This window comes from Siphateles boraxobius, unplaced genomic scaffold (assembly GCF_051911475.1).
Source record: "Siphateles boraxobius isolate OS27281-9 unplaced genomic scaffold, OSU_SipBor_1 206, whole genome shotgun sequence".
NCBI lineage: Eukaryota > Metazoa > Chordata > Actinopteri > Cypriniformes > Leuciscidae > Siphateles > Siphateles boraxobius.
Genome location: NW_027508818.1, coordinates 188,999 through 211,422, shown reverse-complemented (window position 1 = coordinate 211,422; position 22,424 = coordinate 188,999). Strand labels below are relative to the sequence as shown.

The 22,424-nt window shown below is 43.3% G+C and overlaps 1 protein-coding gene across 4 annotated transcripts; it reads right to left on the bottom strand.

Moving 5' to 3' along the window:
• Positions 1 to 795: 795 nt before the first annotated feature.
• On the bottom strand, positions 796 to 22,098 carry spats2 (spermatogenesis associated serine rich 2). 4 transcript variants are annotated; one of them, XM_077237686.1, is made up of 13 exons: positions 21,915 to 22,098; positions 18,990 to 19,040; positions 13,061 to 13,140; positions 12,747 to 12,855; positions 12,206 to 12,255; positions 11,327 to 11,561; positions 11,085 to 11,258; positions 9,019 to 9,154; positions 7,045 to 7,103; positions 2,694 to 2,803; positions 2,499 to 2,601; positions 2,251 to 2,399; positions 796 to 2,170 (listed from the first exon to the last, which is right to left on the bottom strand). In XM_077237686.1, the coding sequence occupies exons 2-13, from the start codon at positions 19,012 to 19,014 to the stop codon at positions 1,799 to 1,801; spliced, it is 1,602 nt and encodes a 533-aa protein (XP_077093801.1). In that variant the 5' UTR covers positions 19,015 to 19,040; positions 21,915 to 22,098; the 3' UTR covers positions 796 to 1,798. The 4 variants fall into 4 exon arrangements, with proteins under 4 accessions (XP_077093801.1, XP_077093800.1, XP_077093802.1 ...); XM_077237685.1 differs by lacking the exon at positions 21,915 to 22,098 and adding an exon at positions 21,174 to 21,418; XM_077237687.1 differs by lacking the exon at positions 21,915 to 22,098 and adding an exon at positions 20,988 to 21,139.
• Between the last annotated feature and the right edge of the window lie 326 nt (positions 22,099 to 22,424).

Sequence of the window (22,424 nt, the reverse complement as noted above, 5' to 3'; positions counted from 1 at the left end):
GAGACAACGGATGTGGAAGGATTGCAAGAGAGTGATGTGTCGGCTGTATGGAGTCCATGTTTCCGCCCCATAAAACAGGGTGGAGACACACACAGCATTATAAACGGCAACCTTGGTGCTGACCCTCAAATTTCGGTTTTCAAAAACCCTACTACGAAGGTAGGGTTTTTTTAATCCTCACACACTGGACACCGTCTCAGATCATCAGGCACAGGAACCACTTCTTCACAAAAAAACCTTCCCTCTTCAACAGTTAAATGCCTTCCTGTTCAATACCCCACTTTTTTGTGCGATATCCTTGTACATTTAGTCCTATTTATTTATATTATTATTATTAACAATAGTCAATATTTATCACCTATAAATGTTTATTCTGACTAAACCCATCAGTGCCTTCATACTTTTTTTAAATTTGTTATTCTTAAAATGTTATGCGTCTTATATTTGAGTACTAGAAGCTTCAATACCAAGGTAAATTACCTACGTGTGTGTGTGTGTGTGTGTGTGTGTGTAAGCCCAAGCACACTTGGCAATAAAGCTTTCTGATTCTGATCTGAGCCTAATGATTTTGCCACTAACATTTTGAAAGTCCCATACACCCACTAGCAAAACGTGTAAAAGCCCATTCCCATACATAAAACTGTTGAAAATCCATGGTCTGTTTGCGTATCAAGTATTTATGCCAGTTAGCATTCAAACCATACAGTATCAGCATAAACACCAAGCAAGTGGTTCAATTTACACAAACCGCAGTGATCTTAATCATGACTACTGGGAAAAACAGTCTGCAAACAGTTTAAGCATTTGCTACCAATCCTTCTTTATTTATAATAAAGGAAAAGCAAGTAGGTCAATTAGCTAGAAAGACGATGAGTGTTCGCTAGTGCAGTCGCACGACAGGAGCATCTGATGTCTTTGGTCCGAACCGGAGCAGGAGGAACGGGATGGTGAAAGCGGATGACCGAAGGCACTTGATTACAGCGGTCTCAGATCATTTGGAAAAACAAAAACGAGCCTTTCTCTATACATGAGGAAGAACAGAAGTTGCTTGATAACAGAGTTCAATCAGAGAACTAATGAATTGCACTACATACATGGCCGGAGGCTACAAAATCATTATACATATAGTGTACATATATACAGGATTGAGCTGAAAAGATGCTGATCATCATGACATCATCAAGCAACCAAAGAAAAGAGAGACAGAGGCTGAAATAACAATCCAGATCTCATGACAGACAGAAGAGCTACATCCTGATCAAACAGACGCTTTGTGAATCTGATATCCCAGAATTCAAAGCAAGCGCAGATTCTTTCCAACAAGAGTCTTTCAGGAAGGCAAAAGGAAGCGGACGTTGCGAGCGGAAAAAGAGCATGAGATGAGGAGGTGTGTGTGAGGAGGTGTGTGTGAGGAGGTGTGTGTGAGGAGAGATGTGTGAGAGGTATATCGTGAGCAAGGAGAGAGCGTCTCTGTGGACTAACATCTCTAACAACTGACACAAACTACGCTCAGCCCACTAAACGAGCTTCGTGACAGACTCGGCCTGCCATCTTAGTGTTGATCATCTGGTGTGTAAATAACAAACGTGCTGAGAACTCTTTTTCCTCGACACGGACTATATGAAAGAGGAAGCCCACGAGAAACACTCACAGGAACTACTGAGACTAACACTGACTCTAGTGTGAGCCGCTCAGACAGACAGGAGGAAAAGAAGAAGCAGCTCAACTCAGATGTAAACGTGATATTTCTCTTCATCTGGCCGGTGTGTGTGTGTATGTGTGTGTGTGTGTGTGCTCATCACAGGCAGGGCGTCCGCGGTTGCCTTTGTGGAAGCCCGTTGTGGGCGGGCCGATCCGAGCGATAGCTTGAGTGGGCGGAGCCACGCGCACTACTGCCCGGCTGGGATGTGAGGTCACTCTGGGGTCTCGCCCTATTGGCCGGCTGGGATGTGAGGTCACTCTGGGGTCTCGCCCTATTGGCTGGCTGGTATGTGAGGTCACTCTGGGGTCTCGCCCTATTGGCCGGCTGGGATGTGATGTCACTCTGGTGACTGCGCTCTCCCTGGTTACGGTAGTTGCTTCGGCCAGGGTTTCGCTCAGGATGGGCGTTTCCATTATAGCGCTGGTTTCCCTGGTAACCGTGAATGAAGCGCCTGTTGCCCTGGAAGATCTGCACAGCAGAGAGAGACATGTGCCAGTTCAGAAAGAGCACACGACAGCTGGAATAACTGAGCATGTGCGACGACTCACCTGTTTGTGTGGCCCACCGGGGCGGCCCGTGTACGAGGAGGCCTGAGGCTCAGAGGGGGGCGGAGCTTGGACAGGAACTGAGCCAGTGGCGGAGGAAGAGGAGGAGCTACAGCGAGAACGGCTGGAGTAGCTCGTCTGAGGATGATACACTGCGCGCACACACACACACACACACACACACACACACACACATCAACACTTCATACGTTCATTTATATGGAAAAACGCAGTCACGTTCCCTGCCGCACCTGATCCGAACGACATGATGCTGCACTTCAGAGGCTCCAGATCATGGGAGAATTTCACAGCTTTCCCAAGATCCTCGTCATACTTGCGCTCACTGACAAAGTGCTGAGGGAGAGGGAGAGGGAAATATGAGGCAACTGCTGAAGAAAAGAGATGTTTGTAATGTTTTAAACTGCCGTGTGTGTGTGTGCGCTCACCTTAATGTCAGCTCTCAGTTCAGTCAGCTGTTCTTCAGTCAGTGATGCTGATTGGTCAGCCAGTCTCTTCAGCGCCTCCGCTCTCTTCTGACGCCCGTCCAGAATCGCCACTGTCAAACACACACACATGATCATCCTCACTGAACACAGTGATCTCTCACAAACCCCGCAGCTGACTCAAACTACTGGAACATCAAGGACACTTGTGTTTCTGAGCCAATCGCAGAAGTGTAAGTGTCACGTGACTAATGACTGCAGAAAATGACTTCCAAGACAGTCAGGAGTGTATTCTTTTGTCCGATTCATACTAGGGCTGTGCAATTAATCGAATTTCGATTTCAATTTCGATTTTGGCTCCAAACGATCTCCAAAATGGTACAATCGAGTAAAAACTATTATTTTGCCATTTTCTGTTTTGCAAGAACACTCTTATTTTGTCTTGTTTTCTGAATGACTCGCGCAAGCGCACATCCGTCCCTCCCAAAAGCCATAAACTCTCTCAGCCTATACAGTCATAAATTGCAAGCACAATAAACTTCACAATAACAATTGGCTAATTTAATATAGACTGGAGTGAGACCAAAGACGTCTCTCGAGCTGTCGCGATCTCTTTCTGCTCGATCACTGTAGCGCCTCAGTTCAAGCGAACGGTAGCGCGCGCACATGACCTGATCATCTGTTCCGCTTTACAGCACGCAACAAATAGAGGATGAACACAAGGAGCGACATTAACGCTAGTCCGGGAATAGGGGATTTTTAAGTTACAAGTGAAAGAGAGTTTTACTTGCCCGACCGATCGAAACGCGAGATGGTTTTGATCTTACACAGTCAGTGTAAACAGAGATCGGTAATGGATAGTTTCTGGAAGCTGCCCTGTCTATTTGTGAGAGAGACATTTGTGGAGAAATCAAAACAAATGAGCTTAACAGCTCACCCAAAAACTCACAGAAGAAACATACTGAGGTAGAAATGTTGAGTTTTTTTAATTTATAATATATGATACATATATTATACATAACATATAACATACATAACACGACTAAGAGCTGTTCTATAATATCACGATTGCGAATGTTACATTGAATTTATAGTTTAATAAACAAGTAGCCTAGTTTATATGTAGTAACTTACATTATAGATGCAGTATTGACTGGTTTTGTTCTATTTCACCGATGAAAATAGTTACAAAAGAAAAGCAACACTAAGCGCTGTGTTTTGTTACTGAATGATTCATTATTTTGAACAAATCGTTTTAATGAATGACTCGATTCATTTATTAAGACGGTCACTGGTCGCCACCTATTGATTTATTGTTTAAAGGTATCATTTATTTTATTTTTTATTTCATTATTTGTTTAAACATTAATCTCATAATATTTTTACAGTTGTAATTTTGCAGTGTAAATTAATTTAATGGATAACAGCCCTTTTTATTAAAACTGAATTTGATCAAATGTAAGAATTTGACATAAAACATATTTAGTAAGGTTTAATAAATTGTCCTTTATTAAGGTAAATAATGCCCTGGTGACCCCCTACAACAAATTACTTTGTAAAAAGGTAACCTTTTTCAGGTTACCTGAAAGGTGTCTTTTAATAAACACGTTCCCAAAGTCATGTGAAATAATCGTGTTACATAATCGCGATTTCAATACTGACAAAAATAATCGTGATTATGATTTTTTCTATAATCGAGCAGCCCTAATTCATACATTGAAGACCCTCCATCAATAAAATAAACACAATAATGAATAACAGATTTAGATTCAAAAGTTTGCAAATTTTTTTAATTATAAAACAATTTCAAAGACTCATTTTGCAGTCAGACGGTCCATTACAGAATCCACTAGCAGCGAATAACAGGAGCCAGCAAACCCTGAAGCAATCAGCCAAATCCTGTCCAGTGGCTGGTGAATATCTGTCCAATCTCCATTTCACTGCACGTTTATGAGTCCTGACAGTTTATTTGAAAAGACCTGTGCGTTTCTACATTGGACAGGCAAGGGTTAAGGGGAGCCCAGAACAGTGGAAGTGTGTGTGAAGCGCCAGCATGAAAACACTGTCAGTGCGTTTGCAGTGTTCGAACTATACCGTGTCCTTTGGGGGAGCCCACTTTTTTTTTAAACTGGGGGGGGGGGGGGGGGGGGACTGGGGGGCTGGGGTCGTGCACTTGCGCGTGCCGAGGACTGAAGCGCCTTTCAGACAGGACGCAGAATGGGCGGCGCTGCGGTATGAAACCCATTCATTTCAATGACTCCCAAAGATACATAACAGCTACAAGTGTATGCACTATGCAAGCATACAGGATTCACCCTTTTATACTTTATCGACAATTGATAAGTCAAACAGCAAACAGCCATCCACAAATAGTCTATAAATAGGCTGTCTTTGACTTGAACAAGGGTTAAATTACTCATCAGGCTACAGAATACCATAATTCCTCCGTTCAATTAGGCATAAGACATCGAGAGTCACGCAGAACTATAACAACCCAGCCACAACAGATAATTGGGAATAACATGCCTTCCCTCAACACAGAATAGATTTCAAGGACTTCGCACGCAGATCAAGTGCCTCCTCCAACATTTATATTTTTTTCTACGAATCTTTGAGTTAACATGTAGGCTACTAAACATGATTGGAATTTGCACCGCAGCGCCACCACACCTTGATGCTCATGACAAGAATAGCATGTATTTATTTTTATTGAAGTGAATTAGGTTTAAATCGCCGTCATGCATGAATGAATGATATTTTTGCTATTTTACACATAATACTCCACGATGATCACATTACACAAAACTGAAATTGCATGTCAAAATAAAACAGTCAATATTTTTGAGACCCCCCAAAATTTCACGAATCACGTTTTCAGGGGAGCCGAGCTCCCCCTAGCTCCCCCGTAGTTCGCATCCTGCGCGTTTGTTTGTTTCACAACATAACTTCTTTGACTACTTTCCTGGCGAAAACCATGCTTGAGTAATTCAAATTCAAATTGAAACTAAAGATTAAGAGTGCTTTCACATCTGCCTCATTTAGTTTGGTTGAATCTCACTAGAGTTGGTTTTCCCCCTTGGTGCGGTTCGTTTGGGCGGGTGTGAAAGCAGCAATCGCACTCGGTGCGCACCAAAAGCGGGCCAAATAAGCGTACCGAGATCTCCTCGAAGAGGTGGTCTCGGTGCGCTTTCAAACGAACTCTGGAGCGGTTCCCTTGTGGCGAGAACGTGATCTGACCTCGAACAAAGAACTGCGCATTTTTGGACTAAACCAGCTGCCGTAGTCAAACAAAATTATTATTTAGATTGTCAATCGCGCTCCCTTTAAGCCATGACTGACTTACCGCGTTCTGCACTCTCACTAAAATCTCATCATAAACACTGAAGTTGTCCGCATTGCACAGTGAATTTCTTAATTATATCACGTCTAGACTTTGTTGTTTATGGGGGGATTAGCTAAAGGATAAAGCTCGTGCTGATTCATTTACATTTATTCATTTAGCTGACGCTTTTATCCAAAGCGACTTACAATTGCTATATTTCAGAGGTCGCACGCCTCTGGAGCAACTAGGGGTTAAGTGTCTTGCTCAGTGACACATTGGTGTCTCACAGTGGATTCGAACCCGGGTCTCTCACACCAAAGGCATGTGTCTTATCCACTGCGCCATCACCTCCCGCAGAATCGCTGTTGTGATTCTGACACTGTGAGCGAATTCTCCGCATGTCTCCCGGATTTCCTCTTTGTTTACTTCCGGGAGTTCTGTTGGAAGTTTCCCGCACGTTAATTCAGACCAATCTAAGTGCAGTTGTGGAAATATGTTTAAGACAAATCTGGCCAACGAGTGATGTGGATGTTGTCACGTGACTGCATTTTGGTTCGTTTCATCAACTGATTCGGACCAGAGCAATCAGTGTGTGTGAAAAGGAACCAAAACGCCTGAAAATGATACAAAGTATAATTTTTCACCCTCAGTCCAGACCAAATGAACCGAACTACAAGTTTGAAAGCACCCTAAGACACATTTTTTTCAAAATTTCTAAACCTACATTTAGATTATCTTCTTTAAGAACCATTTCCTAACCCTAACTGACAGAACATAAAATACATGCAAATGATAAACTTTCACACTGTGATTGTTAAACTTTGCAATTAATTAGAGAATCATATGCGTTTTAAACTGTGTTGGCTGGCCCGTACAGATCATGCACCAACTACAATCCTTATACTTGACATCACGATATCAATGCTAAAATATATATATATACACACACACACACACACAATCTCATGCAGCCCTACCCAACAGTTATTAAGAGAACAGACACACAGTTAGCAGTGCGGTCACTCTACTCACTGGCTTCTGCTTTGACTTTGTCCATCTCGCCGAGAAGCGCCACCTCTCGATCCATGAGACTGAACAGAGAACAGGAACATTAGAGACAAACAGATCTCATGCTGAATAAACACTTAAATTGATTTCGAACTGCTGGTTCGCATCCACTGCTCATAAACGTATCCATATCCATATGACACCCTGAGATTATTTTTGCTAAAGTTCGGCATAAACCTGCTGATCACAGTGGGCAAGTTTAGATTTCCTCGTCTGTGTAACAATCAGGGATTAATGGCATCTGTCTTTTCCCTAAGTTTAAGATATTAACAGAACTCATATAGGCCTACTTCATTATATGAATCCAAGTAAAATATAAATAAATGATTTCTTTAAGGTGCATTCAGTAGTTTGGTGCTCTGTAGTGTTTGGTGATGAGCAAAGAGTGAAAACAGGAGAATAAGTACCTATACAGACGAAGACGAGTGTGTTAGTGTATGTGAATGCATGAGCGAGTGTGTTAGTGCATGTGTGAATGCATGAGCAAGTGTGTTAGTGCATGTGTGAAAGGCATGAGCGTGTTAGTGCATGTGTGAATGCATGAGCGAGTGTGTTAGTGCATGTGTGAATGCATGAGTGAGTGTGATAGTGCATGTGTGAATGTATGAGCGAGTGTGTTAGTGTATGTGTGAATGCATGAGCGAGTGTGTTAGTGTATGTGTGAATGCATGAGCGAGTGTGTTAGTGTATGTGTGAATGCGTGAGTGAGTGTGATAGTGCATGTGTGAATGTATGAGCGAGTGTGTTAGTGTATGTGTGAATGCATGAGCGAGTGTGTTAGTGTATGTGTGAATGCATGAGCGAGTGTGTTAGTGTATGTGTGAATGCATGAGCGAGTGTGTTAGTGAATGTGTGAGCGAGTGTGTTAGTGTATGTGTGAATGCGTGAGTGTGTTAGTGTATGTGTGAATGTGTGAGCGAGTGTGTTAGTGTATCTGTTAATGTGTGTTAGTGTATCTGTTAATGTGTGTGCGAGTGTTTGTGTATGTGTGAATGCGTGTGTGTGTTAGTGTATGTGTGAATGCGTGTGTGTGTTAGTGTATGTGTGAATGCGTGTGTGTGTTAGTGTATGTGTTAATGCATGAGCGTGTAAGTGTATCTGTTAATGTGTGTTAGTGTATCTGTTAATGCGTGTGCGAGTGTTTGTGTATGTGTGAATGCGTGTGTGTGTTAGTGTATGTGAGAATGTGTGTGCGTGAGTGTTATGGTGTGTGAATGCGTGCGTGTTAGTGCATGTGTGAGCGTGAGTGTTTTATGGTGTGTGCGTGAGCGTGTTAGTGTATGCGTGCGTGAGTGTGTTACTGTGTGTGAATGCGTGTGTGCGTTAGTGCATGCGTATGCGAGTGTGTTCGTGAGTGTTACTGTGTGTGAATGCGTGTGTGCGTTAGTGCATGCGTATGCGAGTGTGTTCGTGAGTGTTACTGTGTGTGAATGCGTGTGTGCGTGTGTTAGTGTATGCGTGAATGCGTATGCGAGTGTGTGCGTGTGTGTTAGTGTATGCGTGAATGCGTATGCGAGTGTGTGCTTGTGTGTTACTGTGTGTGAATGCGTGTGTTAGTGTATGCGTGAATGCGTATGCGAGTGTGTGCGTGTGTGTTAGTGTATGCGTGAATGCGTATGCGAGTGTGTTACTGTGTGTGAATGAGTGCGTGTGTTAGTGCATGTGTGAGCGTGAGTGTTATATGTGTGTGCGCGTGCCTGAGCATGTTACTGTGTGAATGCGTGTGTGCGTGAGTGTGTTAGTGTATGCGTGAATGCGTATGCGAGTGTGTGTGTGATACTGTGTGTGAATGCGTGCATGTGTGAGCGAGTGCGTGAATTGTTAGTGCATGTGTGAGCATGTGCGTGAATTGTTAGTGCATGCATGCGTGAGTGTTACTGTGTGTGAATGCGTGTGCGAGTGTGTGCATGCATGAGTGTGTGTGTGTGTGTGAGATACCAGCTCTGCAGCTCAGCAAACGTCTGCTTCATTCTCTTGATGGATAAGTCCATCTCGTCCTTCACCACGACTCTGTAGCGAGACAGTGACGCTGCACATCTCTGCAGGTCCTTCACGGAGCGATCCACGCTCGGACCTGACAAAACACCAAACATTCACAACACTAGCATCTCACAGAATCACCTAAGAGAGCACAACATCTCATGATGGATCGCTAAGGTCACTCGGAGCATGAAGAGTGTAGCAGTGTTCACTCGAGTATCTGTGCGTGTGCTTGTGACGCATGAGCCACAAAACTACCGGCCATTGGCACCGTCAAGATTTAAACACTTTGTACCGGTATAAACAAGTTTGGATACACTTTTCACTACTGTACGTCTCTTAGAAGGAGTTTAAAAAGCCTCATTATGATGATGATGATGAACATGAAAAAAAAAGAAAGAAGAGCGTGTCACATGATTGATGACATCATTATACACATATTTCCATTTGTGTCATTTCAGCGATGATCACTGCACTATTATTCTAATGTGGTCAGAATAAAGAACGAGTAGATGCACTAAACCCTTAACCCATTCGGCTGCAACCCCACTTTAGAAAAATCCACAGAAATGGCATACCCAAACTAAAACACATACAGTTCATGAACCCTTTGCACTAAAAGCACAAGTATGGTCTCACTTGAAAGCTGACACCTGGCAGTTTATTGTAAATGTATAATTAATTATTGTCATAATGAAAAAAATAGTTATAAATAGTTTCAAAGTTTTGTAAAGTTATTAGAAATAAATTTATGAAATATCTTCATGGAAATAAAATTGAAGTTGGCATTGTATCAATCTATGAATGCACTGCAGCTAAATATTTAAAATCTGAAGATGACAAGTCTAAAACTCTGTATTTAGTTAAATGTTTTTCAAGATCATGTCATATGACTATTTTGATTAGACTTAAATGCAAACTGATGTTTATTGTCATGTTCTAAGCCCCATTCAGTCTCAGTCTCCGCTGCACACATGCACACCTCTCCGGCCTGCTTATGGCTCTAAATATGTTTTTCTTTTGTCTTCAAAATAATTACTAACGACTGGCTATTCACGCCGTTTCAATCCCCAATTTCTTTTATCAAAGTTCTCACTTCAATGCAATTAAAAATTACTTTGATTATCAACTAATCTAACGACCACTGGAACGACGGGTATGAAATGATAAATGCTTTAACATTAACTCAATGCTTCAGCTGCACAAGTGTCACATTTCACCGCTGCTCACGTCTCTCTCATGCCTGTTTTTTTATTTTACACGCACATTGTGCTCCCATTAAACGCAAGCTCCATTTTGATACGTCACATGACAGGATTATTTGTTTGTAATTTCGTCAAACTTTGACTAGCGATCAGTAGAGGTTCTGGTTTATGTGCTGCGTGTGGACTGGTGTGGAGTCGTGCTGCTCATTCTTAGGGTTAGCCTATAGTGCCGATGCGATGGGTTAGGGTTAGCCTATAGTGCCGATGGGTTAGGGTTAGCCTATAGTGCCGATGGGTTAGGGTTAGCCTATAGTGCCGATGGGTTAGGGTTAGCCTATAGTGCCGATGGGTTAGGGTTAGCCTATAGTGCCGATGGGTTAGGTTTAGCCTATAGTGCCGATGGGTTAGGGTTAGCCTATAGTGCCGATGGGTTAGGGTTAGCCTATAGTGCCGATGGGTTAGGGTTAGCCTATAGTGCCGATGGGTTAGGGTTAGCCTATAGTGCCGATGGGTTAGGGTTAGCCTATAGTGCCGATGGGTTAGGGTTAGCCTATAGTGCCGATGGGTTAGGTTTAGCCTATAGTGCCGATGGGTTAGGTTTAGCCTATAGTGCCGATGCCAGGGTCCGCCACGGGTAACTAAACCTCTGATCATCCTCTCCAGATGAACTTTCCTTTTATTTAAACTGCCAATGAAACGACCGGAAGAACTTCGCCACAGCATCACACAGGTTATCATTCGCCCGTTATTTTCAGAGCAGACAGGGAGACAAACGACAGCAAATCAGTCACAAAAGTGTCATAACAACAAACAAATTACCAGCGATCTTCCTGGCAGCAGAACCTCGCCATGCGTCTTCGAAAGGAATGGGCATCGAGGGATTCTGGGCGCTGGAAACAGGCTTGGACTGAGACTTGTTACTACGGAAACCGTGATGGTTCTGCCGCGGCCCGTCAGTGGTGCCGGGGCTCGATGAGGTCGTGACCTCTCCACCTGCAGAGATGAACCCCGTCAGCACCAGCAGGAGACAGAAGAGCATCACATGACCTCAGCGAACGCACCTGTGGCCTCTGAAGCCTCCGGGACCGCAGTCTCCGAGTCGAGCTCCGCTGCGTCCAGAGAAGCGCAGTCCAGCTGCTCGCTCAGAGAGTCCAGGGACTCGCACTCGGCTGCCGCAGACCCGTTGGCATGGAAGCCGTTCACAGCCTCCTGACACTCAGCGTCTGGGGGAGATTCGGCAGGAGTCGAGTCTGCGGGAACATCGCTCTGTGCTTTTGGCTTCTTCTTCTTCTTGGGCTGTGAATCAGAGCAAAGGCATGTAACACTGAAGAACAGCAGGAACACAGGCCGCCGGTGTTTTTGTCCTCTCAAGACCTCAATGACAGATTATAGAGTTTTTAGTTTATGACTTATATTTTTTACATAAAATCTATATTTATAAAGCATTTTGAAGTCAAAAACTGCTAGAAAATCAAAGCCATAAATCTAACAAAACTCACTCACTCGAAAAAGTGAGTATTTCCTTTATAGGCCTGAGAACATGGGCTATCTAGTAATAATACATTTTTTTTTAAAAAGTACTAAAAATATTTTTGAAGCCATGCTAACAAAATGAAAGCCTATTAACAAAGACTGAATCATTTTATAGTTAACCCTAGGATTACAATTTTTGTTTGCAGTTTTAATGGATTTAAAGTCCAAATATTTTGGGTACCAATTGTAAAATAGATTTATGGAAGGAAATGGTGGTGAAATATTGAAATTCCAATAAAAATACACACTTCTGCCAATATTTATGCTTTTAGAATTAACAGGGAAAATTTTAAAAAAATTAAAAAGACAAAACTATCCTTAAGGACACACAGGGGTTAAATTGCATGTTTTGTTTGGGTTAGGGGTTAGTTTTATTTCATGATCTTCAGACATTATGATTTCCTCACCTTCTTTTTCCCAGTGGTATTCCACTCCTTCAGGATCTCCACGGCACTACCTGACAGCACGCACACACACACACACACACACCATTTTACAGTAGCGACACACAGCAATGAGAGCAGTCATGCGAGTCTGAGATCACACTAAATGGACTTTTTTCACAGACTTTGATGATGTGTTAAATATGCATGTACATTTATAAAACTATACTTTGTATTTTACTACCTCTGCATCAAATTACAAAAATTGCACAAAAAACTAGTGAACGCTGCTGTGAGTGTGTTTCTAATACAGCGGCTGTGGGAGCGACGGTAAAACTGCCGTTATCAAACACTCTATGTTTTTTCCTCTTTTGAAAGTTGTGAAAACAATTTAGTTTTTCTATTGCTATTTGAGAAATTGGGAACAGTATTCACTATGTGGTAATGTAGTCTCTCATTCACCAGTATAGAAGTTTACCCAACTATGACAACTTCAGCTTCTGAAAAACACGGAAATGTGAAAAGGGCAAATGGAGCAACATTTGCATTGAGTGTGTGTTTGTACCTTCAACAAACGCCTGCACCGCTCGATCCACGCAGTTCTCGAAGTGCTGCAGCACCAGAGCAATCTCATTATTGCTCTTATTGGGAACCACAGCTCGCACAGCGTTTATCTGACAAGAGCAAAAACATTCAGTGAGTCGAGCCGCCCGGTTCATTGGAAAGAGTGAAAAACACAGACACAAAGAGCATCATAAATAACAGCCAACAAATCTCACATTGCATTTTCAGGCTGGCAGGGGCCGTTCACTCAGAACCATTAGCGTCCCTCGTTCTGTGTAAACGGTCCCCAAGACAAACACAAGAAGTCATTAGTACCTTTTCTTTCATCTTCTCAAAAGTTCCTCCTTGAGACATCACCATTTTTGAGTGCGTGTCGAACACCACTCCTGACACATCTGGAGGAAGAGGGGAGGAAACATTCTTAGAGATTTCCACGTGTTCAGTTGAAATCCCAGCTTGACTTCATCAGTGGAGAGAGTCTTGGCAGAGGATCTCGGTTAAAGCTTTTCCCCAAAAATATGTAGGTCAAGAGAAGAGCCAGGGAGGGACGTCCCGAATTAGGGTTTTCTGCTCCTGAATCATTTAATATGAAATATCTGCTGAAATCAACTTCCAATCCCATTCTTGTATTTTTGCTAAGTTCACACACTTGAGTACAATAAGGCCCCGATATAGTCACAGCAAAGTTATTTTTTATTTTTCGTTTAAGGGTAAAACGAAGTTAGAGTACATAAGCAGCAATTATACTGGTGAGAGCAACGGCTAGATGAATATGATGAATATTTAAATGTGCTGCACGTTTTCCACTCAAAATACACACACAAAAATTGAGAACCACAAGCATTTAAAAAAAAACATTAAAAAAGCATTTGATAATAGCAACGTGGTCTTGTTTGCACAAGCTCTACTTTTATCACTTTATAGACTAGATCAGAGGGTCTCAACCTTTTGGAACTAAAGCCTCCCCAATCATGTGGCAGAAAGAACAAGAGATTCACGGGCCCACAGCACAACATTTGAGCGCACACACATAATATCTGAGCGAGAGCCATGAGACCACTGTATATTTGCGAGCACGCGTCCAGTTTTGTGCGCAAGTGAAAAATCCTCCAGCGAGTGAAGAGATTCATTGCATGGATGCTCTCTCACGTTACAATAATGCGCTCTCGACATTTGTCATTAAAATAACGCCATAGAAACGGTCTCAAATTAACTACAAAAATTAGAAAAGTCTTGTCTGAAAGCCACAATAATTTTTTATTATTATTGGTTAAAATAAATTGAGAATATCTGGTGGTTTTCCTCGGCGCCTAGGTCTCTGACCCAAATAATTTGACCAAAATCCTCAATGAAGTAATGGCCGAATTGTTGTTTCAGTCCTTCAACATGTTGAGCGACTGTGTTGATCAAAGGAGAGAGATTTATCCATCTCTTGCACATGACAGCGAAGTTGGGAAACAAGTAACATTTTTATTAATCAGCCGATCACGCCAAAGATCGAACGAATGCACTGACTTTGTCAGAAAGAGGTAAGATGTTGACAACTCTCCTTTGCATTGATGTGTTCAACAAATCCAACATGCCAAATATGTTTACAAAGTATGACAACTGCGCTGACCACAGGAGTCATCCAGGCCCGCGCAAGGTTGGACTTTATGCGTTCATGACATCAAGGCTAGATTATTGTAATGCTCTACTGGGTGGTTGCCCTGCATGCTTAATAAACAAACTACAGCTGGTCCAAAACGCAGCCGCCAGAGTTCTTACCAGAACCAGGAAGTACGACCATATTAGCCCGGTTAGATCCTTTTCCTATTTAGCACCAAAACTTTGGAACTTGTTTAAACTCACACACTCACTCGCCAGGCCAATCTGCAAGATAACCAAACAGATAAATGACTGCAGTTTTACTAGTACATGAACTGTTACAATGCAGATTTTCAAGTTAATTACAAAAAGCCAGACCTACAATTTACACAAAGAATCTTTAAAGCTGCAGTGTGTGGATTTCCCTTTAAGCAATATTTCTCAAGCTCTTGAACGGTGAAACTGATAAGACATACACCCGGTTAGAAATCGCAGCCATAAAGCAGCCAGGACTGCAGTGATATTGTGCTTTAATCGGGTCAAAGGCTGTTCAAAAGATGCTGCTGCTTACAGTTTACAGTGTGTTTTGCTCCGTTTAGCCCCGCCACACACAGACACACACACACACACACACACACACACACACTCGATCAAAGTTCAGGCCAGGAATTTGCAAATTCATTGAAACGCAAAGTTTTCATTTGCCAAACAAAACTGGAGACTGCAGACAGAGCATCTAAACTGCACAGAAAGTAAAGAAATGTTTCATCGAGTGCAAACGTAGTCTAGTCTTTCACGTGATTTGTGTTTCAACCAAAGACTCCAAAGATCCTCATCTGAACGGCATCCAGCAATCCCAGTGTTCGAGGCCCGACAGAAAGAGTGAATCAGCGGGTCACATAACCACTTTCTCCTGCATCTGCTCTAACTCTGAATGCAGGCAACGAAACCTCACTCAACCAAGATAAAAGCCATAAACAAAAGCCACAAATGATGCTATCAGTGTTTTAATGTTCTCAGGTCTCTAAAAACAGAAAGTCAAATGTAAGACAAAAATAATAAAAGCACTGGGACAGAAACATGTTTCAGATCATGGGCGAGCAGGACGACGGCTCTTCATTGGTCACTGCCATAATAGAGACATCTAGACCTATATAGAACAGCTATAGCTGTAAAGTATATACTTCATATTTACTTAAACATACAAATATAAATATGTGGAATCCTATAGAAAAAGTGCAATGTTCAGACAAAAAGTTAAAACACACAAAGCGAGATCTAACCGTAATAACCATCGGGCTGAACGGCTCCAGTTATTTTTCCACTTGAGCCTGGTTCAGGGCGATTACAAAGGTACTCTGCCCATAATCCTCAGCAGGGTTAGCAACTGGGGCCGGGGGAAAAATCTATTCTTAGATGCATCGCGACGTGGACGTGGATCAAATCACAAATGTCAAAAATCGATATTCTAAATGTTAATTGAAAACAATGTTGACGGAAGGCCAAAGGCGCATGTGCTCATAACAACAGACACACATGACGGATGAGCGAGGGATCCGAACTAATGTGGTCAGAACCAAAGTTTACAGGACTGCATTCTCTGGAATCCTCCAACCGGAGCACTTCTACATTCCAATTGGTTGTCGACGAACCGCTTCATAGCTCATTACCATAAAGTTGACCTGATTTCAACTGTCCTCGCCGCCCTCGCTGGAGCTCATTGAAAATGTATGACTTTAGGCCACTTTGACGCTCCCGCCGGGGGCGGAGTGAACGCACAGTTAATAGCGTAACTCTGGCTTTTATGGACGTTGTCCAATTGATAAGAACTACAACTTCTATTACATAAGGGAAACATCAAATGGAAAACGAAATGAAAGTGAAACAATACCGTGCTACGCGTTTGAGCTGTGGCACGCAGACCGTTCAGTGCAACTCAAACTCAGAACAGGTTTACTCGTGGGCCAATCTCAATCACGCGGCACTGTTATTACACAGCGCTGGGAGATCCAGTGAGAAAGACTTTGAATTCACCGCAGAATTAACAACATCGCAGCACGATCTAATTGGAAGCATTCACATTCAGAACAGAATTCTGTTATAACCCACACGTCAGATCAAACGACGCTGCCGTGGAAACCAGGATAACCTTAAGGCCACGTGTCCACCGAAGCGTTTTTAGCCAGCTGAAAACGTTTTGCGCTCTGCTAAAGCTGTGGGCGCTTGAGAGCGCTTTGGCAGCACACCGTTTTGCTTGTTTTTTTCAGTTGAGACGCTTTGCTATCATAAGGAGTATCGCAGAAGTGTTACTAAAAATGTCAATACAATGTAAAGTATTTGCTCTGGCTCTTGTTTTAAATAATTTTGTTCCGTTATAATGCTTGGTGTTGTCATCTGTTGACTTTGAACAAGCAGAATGTGATCGTTGGTCGCTGTGGTATTCGTCCTGCCTCTCCTCCACTGTGATTGGACGGCTGGGTGAAAAGTGACAGTCATGAGCGCTGCGTTTTACCCAAAGTTGAACATTCTTCAACGCTCAGTACTACAGCGTGAAAAAGACGCTCAGCGCCTGGTTACACATGCCGTTTTAAAAACGCGGCACTCCCATTGAAAACAATTGAAAAATACGCCTAACCCTAACCCACCGCGTGAAAAAAAAGTTTTGGTGGACACAGCGTCTAAAAGCTTTCGCCCAACTCGGAAAAGAAAAAACAAATTAGAAAACCCAAAGCCAACCTTTATTGCAAAATGACTTCCATTTGTTTAATAAAATATACTTGAAGTAAATTCATCATGGATCAGTAGTCACACAGCGAGAGAAAAAAAATCTGTATAGAAAAAAAAAGATGCATCAACAATCTTTTATCATCACAGCCCTCTGAATCGTAATCGAATCGAGTCGTGATGTGCCTAGAGATTCCCATCCCTATTAGTAACGGTTCTGAACCGTGCCAGTAAACGCGTGCAGTGACGTAGCTGCTCAGGATTGGTCACTTGTCTGTTGCCTGGCTACAATGGCCAAGCACACTATTTGAGAGCCGTAAACACAAATTAATAACAAAATAAATATCTGCTCGGCGATAGACCCCGATTGGCTACGATGCTCAGCGATAGCAAAGAGTATAGAAATACCAAGAGGCGAAACTCAATAGAACGTTCCATTGCAACAAACGCGCCCATGCGCAGAGCTGCAGCTCCGCCATCTTGGACTGAACGTAACACAGCTGTCATAGAATTGAACGATACCGGTTCCAATTCAAAAGCCGTTAAGGGAACTAAATAGTAGTTTCTAGTTTTTAATATCTCTATAGCATAAACTAAAACGGCATGTTGAATAATGTACAACAAAATAATGCTTATGGATCGGTTTATAATGAAACAATTTCGTCATAGAGCATGAAGCTGTCAAATAGGCTATTTACCCCAATAACTTTAGGGGATAACTCCCGTTTTCATACACAGCACAATTTTACAACACCAGTTACAACAGCCCATCCAAATGAAATGATTGACTAATTCATAGAAAAAGCCAAAACACGAACACTAAGTAGGTGAAAGGGACAACCCATTAAGAGAGAATATAGTTGTACACCTCCATGCAGCCATTTACGTATGGAGACCTACGTAACGTTACGCTGCGCACTTTAACGTTAATAAAAACCTTTTCTACTTTACCTCTCTGGATCTTTGGGGAATCTATGAAATGCTAGTTGATTGGTTGTACACTGGTAGTTGTTGCAGTTGATAGCAGAACTCAGTTTTCTTTGTTTCCAATTATTTCCAGACATAATGCTGTACAGTTGTGCTAACGGTAAAACCGTTGGTTCAGTCCAAAATAGCGTCAGCGCGACAGCAGCGCCATCTAGCGATTGTTACCAAAACTGCAACGGAGTTTCGCCTCTCGTTACTTCTATACTCTTTGACAATAGACCCCGATTGGCTACGATGCTCAGCGATAGACCCCGATTGGCTACGATGCTCAGCGATAGACCCCGATTGGCTACGATGCTCAGCGATAGACCCCGATTGGCTACGATGCTCAGCGATAGACCCCGATTGGCTACGATGCTCAGCGATAGACCCCGATTGGCTACGATGCTCAGCGATAGACCCCGATTGGCTACGATGCTCAGCGATAGACCCCGATTGGCTACGATGCTCAGCGATAGACCCCGATTGGCTACGATGCTCAGCGATAGACCCCGATTGCCTACGATGCTCAGCGATAGACCCCGATTGGCTACGATGCTCAGCGATAGACCCCGATTGGCTACGATGCTCAGCGATAGACCCCGATTGGCTACGATGCTCAGCGATAGACCCCGATTGGCTACGATGCTCAGCGATAGACCCCGATTGGCTACGATGCTCAGCGATAGACCACGATTGGCTACGATGCTCAGCGATAGACCACGATTGGCTACGATGCTCAGCGATAGACCACGATTGGCTACGATGCTCAGCGATAGACCACGATTGGCTACGATGCTCAGCGATAGACCACGATTGGCTACGATACTCAGCGATAAACAACAGGAGCGTCTGAAAGCAGCTGCAAAGCTCATGAAGAAACTTTAGAAAACTAGGCTTTACATCTTCAGAACTACTGCGATAAGTCTCTTCTGTGATGTTTCACCCAGCAATCATATAAACTCACCTTTATAACCGCTCTTCCTCGCCATCCTCCTCTTCCTCAGCAGCTGCAATTCTACAGGGAGAGAAAATCTGCAGTTAAACAAGTGACGTTGTGTTTAATGTTTTCACTTCAAATCTCAAAACAGGAACGCAGAGGAACATTTAGTCAGCATTTGCTAGTTGCTCAGAAGTGAAGTGATGAAAAGATAAACCGTTACCCGTCAGAGATCCTGCCGCCAAACTCTTAGTATCAAAAAACAAAAATTGTAGAAGGCCATTGTAGGAAGAACCATTTCAAATCACTAACAATAAATTTTGCATTTATTCCAAACAACATCTTACAACAATACAGGCGGATATTACAGAATATTGGAAATAACCCTGATGACACTGATGAGTTCCTTTCTATATCTTTGAATCACAGGAAGGCAAACTCCACATCAGCATCTCTAGAGATGACGGGTTAGGGATGAAGGGTTAGGGATGAAGGGTTAATCTTCATCTCTAAAGGCCCGTTCACACCAAACACGATAACTATATTTGCGTCCACACAAATGAACGATAACGGTCTGTTTATTCTAAGGCGCGCGCTGCAGTCTCAAAGTGTGTACAACGCTTTACAGTTTATGGTACATCATTGAACCCGTTTTTGCTGTTCTTGTTGCATTACACGACTTTAACCAGCAATCAGCAATAGGGCTGTCGCGATAACCGCAATATCGCAGTACCGCGCTACTGACAGGCCAACCGCAGAGGAATGCAAGTAACCGCAGCAACCGCGAACCGCGTTTTCTTTTTTCATAAGGCCACCCTTCGTAGTTCGTACCATGTGTATTGAATGTTAAATAAGTTGATAATGATCAAAAAACTGTTTATCATGGTGATTTGTACAGAGGATTCGTGGATTTGGACTTAAGCCTAAACAGACAGTGAGTTCGACTGAGCGTGTGCGATTACCTGCGTCTGTCTTTGAAGTCAAGTCATGTATATTCGTGAAAAGGTTGCCGTTTCCAAGGAAAGCGAAATATTTGTCGTAGGCTATACTTGTATGGGTATTTACCATGAATGGCGTCAGCGCTGGTCAGCATTACAGCATATAGTTTTCCATATCCGTTTTGACTTCAAGCCGTTTTGAAAGGGCTTGACTTCAAACAGCGGATTTTTCTGGACCTCGGCGATTAACTTCTCCGCAATGTCGTCTGTCATTTTAAAAGCGCGAGACCTTTAAATTCAAGTGGATTCTGATTGGCTGTCATCTTTCGACAGCTGGAAAAAAAGTCATCACACACACACCAGTTCTGTACCTCAGTAGATCCACTCGTTCTCTCTCTCTCACACACACACACACTACCTCAGTAGAGCCACTCGTTCTCTCACACACACCAGTTCTGTACCTCAGTAGATCCACTCGTTCTCTCTCTCTCACACACACACACACTACCTCAGTAGAGCCACTCGTTCTCGCTCTCACACACACACACACACACACACAACAGTTCTGTACCTCAGTAGAGCCACTCTTTCTCTCACACACACCAGTTCTGTACCTCAGTAGATCCACTCGTTCTCTCTCTCACACACACACACACACACACTACCTCAGTAGAGCCACTCGTTCTCGCTCTCACACACACACACACACACCAGTTCTGTACCTCAGTAGAGCCACTCGTTCTCTCACACACACCAGTTCTGTACCTCAGTAGAGCCACTCGTTCTCTCTCTCACACACACACACACACACACACACACACACACACACAGTACCTCAGTAGATCCACTCGTTCTCTCTCTCTCTCACACACACACACACACACACTACCTCAGTAGAGCCACTCGTTCTCGCTCTCACACACACCAGTTCTGTACCTCAGTAGAGCCACTCGTTCTCTCACACACACCAGTTCTGTACCTCAGTAGAGCCACTCGTTCTCGCTCTCTCACACACACACACACACACCAGTTCTGTACCTCAGTAGAGCCACTCGTTCTCGCTCTCACACACACACACACACAGTACCTCAATAGACCAGTGAAGTATCTCGGCCAGGCTCTCTCTATGAACGCAAGAACCATAAGACTCGCTTTCTCAGGAAAAAGAAACTTAACTATGCAAACACGCACACACTCGGACTCGCGCACACGCCCGTCTCTGCGTCACACACACACACACACACACACACACCCGTCTCTGCGTCACACACACCTGTGTGCCGTCGAACAGGTGAGGCCGCATTTAGCGCTATATTTACACCCAGAGGAACACGAACACTGTTTACTAAAGAGGTGAAGCCCAGCATCAGAATCTGTGACGCAATCAGTATTCCAGCAGTGAGCGGGAATTATTCCTGATGCTCAGAATTACCGGATCCGGTTCCGCGGAACAAGAGAAACCGAGCCGGAAGATCCTGAATCCCTGAGGCGGGAAGCGCGGTGACGTGGCACTGCACACGCCACATCTACAGCTGTGACCGATGATTGACAGGTGTCAAAACAATCACTGCACGCAGATCCTTCAGTGACGCTTCTGCAACTCTGTTTATGTTCTATTCTCTCATCACTGACGGCATCTATACACACATCTGGAAGTATTCATGCTTAAACAAATATTATTCTCCCTCTATTGCATTTCATTCTACACTAGATCGAACGAGTTTGTAATAACGCGCGTGATTCGAGGAGCGCGTTCATATCATCAATAATAACGCGGCTCGCGCGACGCATATGTGGCAGTATCTTAGCAACGCCTCCGCTAGCCGGTGAGCTACTGTATGCTAACCGAGAGAAACACACACCAATGACGAACAGATGAAAACAGCGGAGAAAAAACACAAGATTTAATGATCACTTTCGCTGCTATTTATATTCCAAACGTGTGAAAGCTGGTGTTCGCGTTGCGTGACGGACACGAGCTTCTGATCGCGAGACTGATGAGGGAAAGCCTTACCTGAACGACCTGCAGGAATCTGTGGCTCACACACATGCAATGTGTGTTCTTTTATTGGACTTTTCTGCGATCCCTTATGTGCGAACGTCTGTCTTTTCTTACAGCCGGCTCATGCGTCACTTCCGCTCGTCCAGCGCGCGCCTCTCAGTCACTTCCGGCCTGGTTTATATCCCCGCGCGCGACTGAGCCACTAATGCCATCGAGGTTCATAAAACTAAAAGTTCAATATTGATCAAACAGGCTAGATGTTGACAATTAAACCTGCTAAGTAAACATTTATGAGCTGAATGAGACGAAGAGCCTTTACTGTTTCTAGAAAACTAAATTCATGTTTGACGTGAATAACTGTATGTAATCTATATTGTAGAGCAAACTACAGGCCTTACTGTACTCATAACTCTCAAAGGAGGCTTAGGAAATGTTTTTCTTTTTTGAACACCAAGAAGAACAAAAACAAAATGTACATCAATGGCATTGATAAATACAGATACACAAGTATTAAGCTGGGCA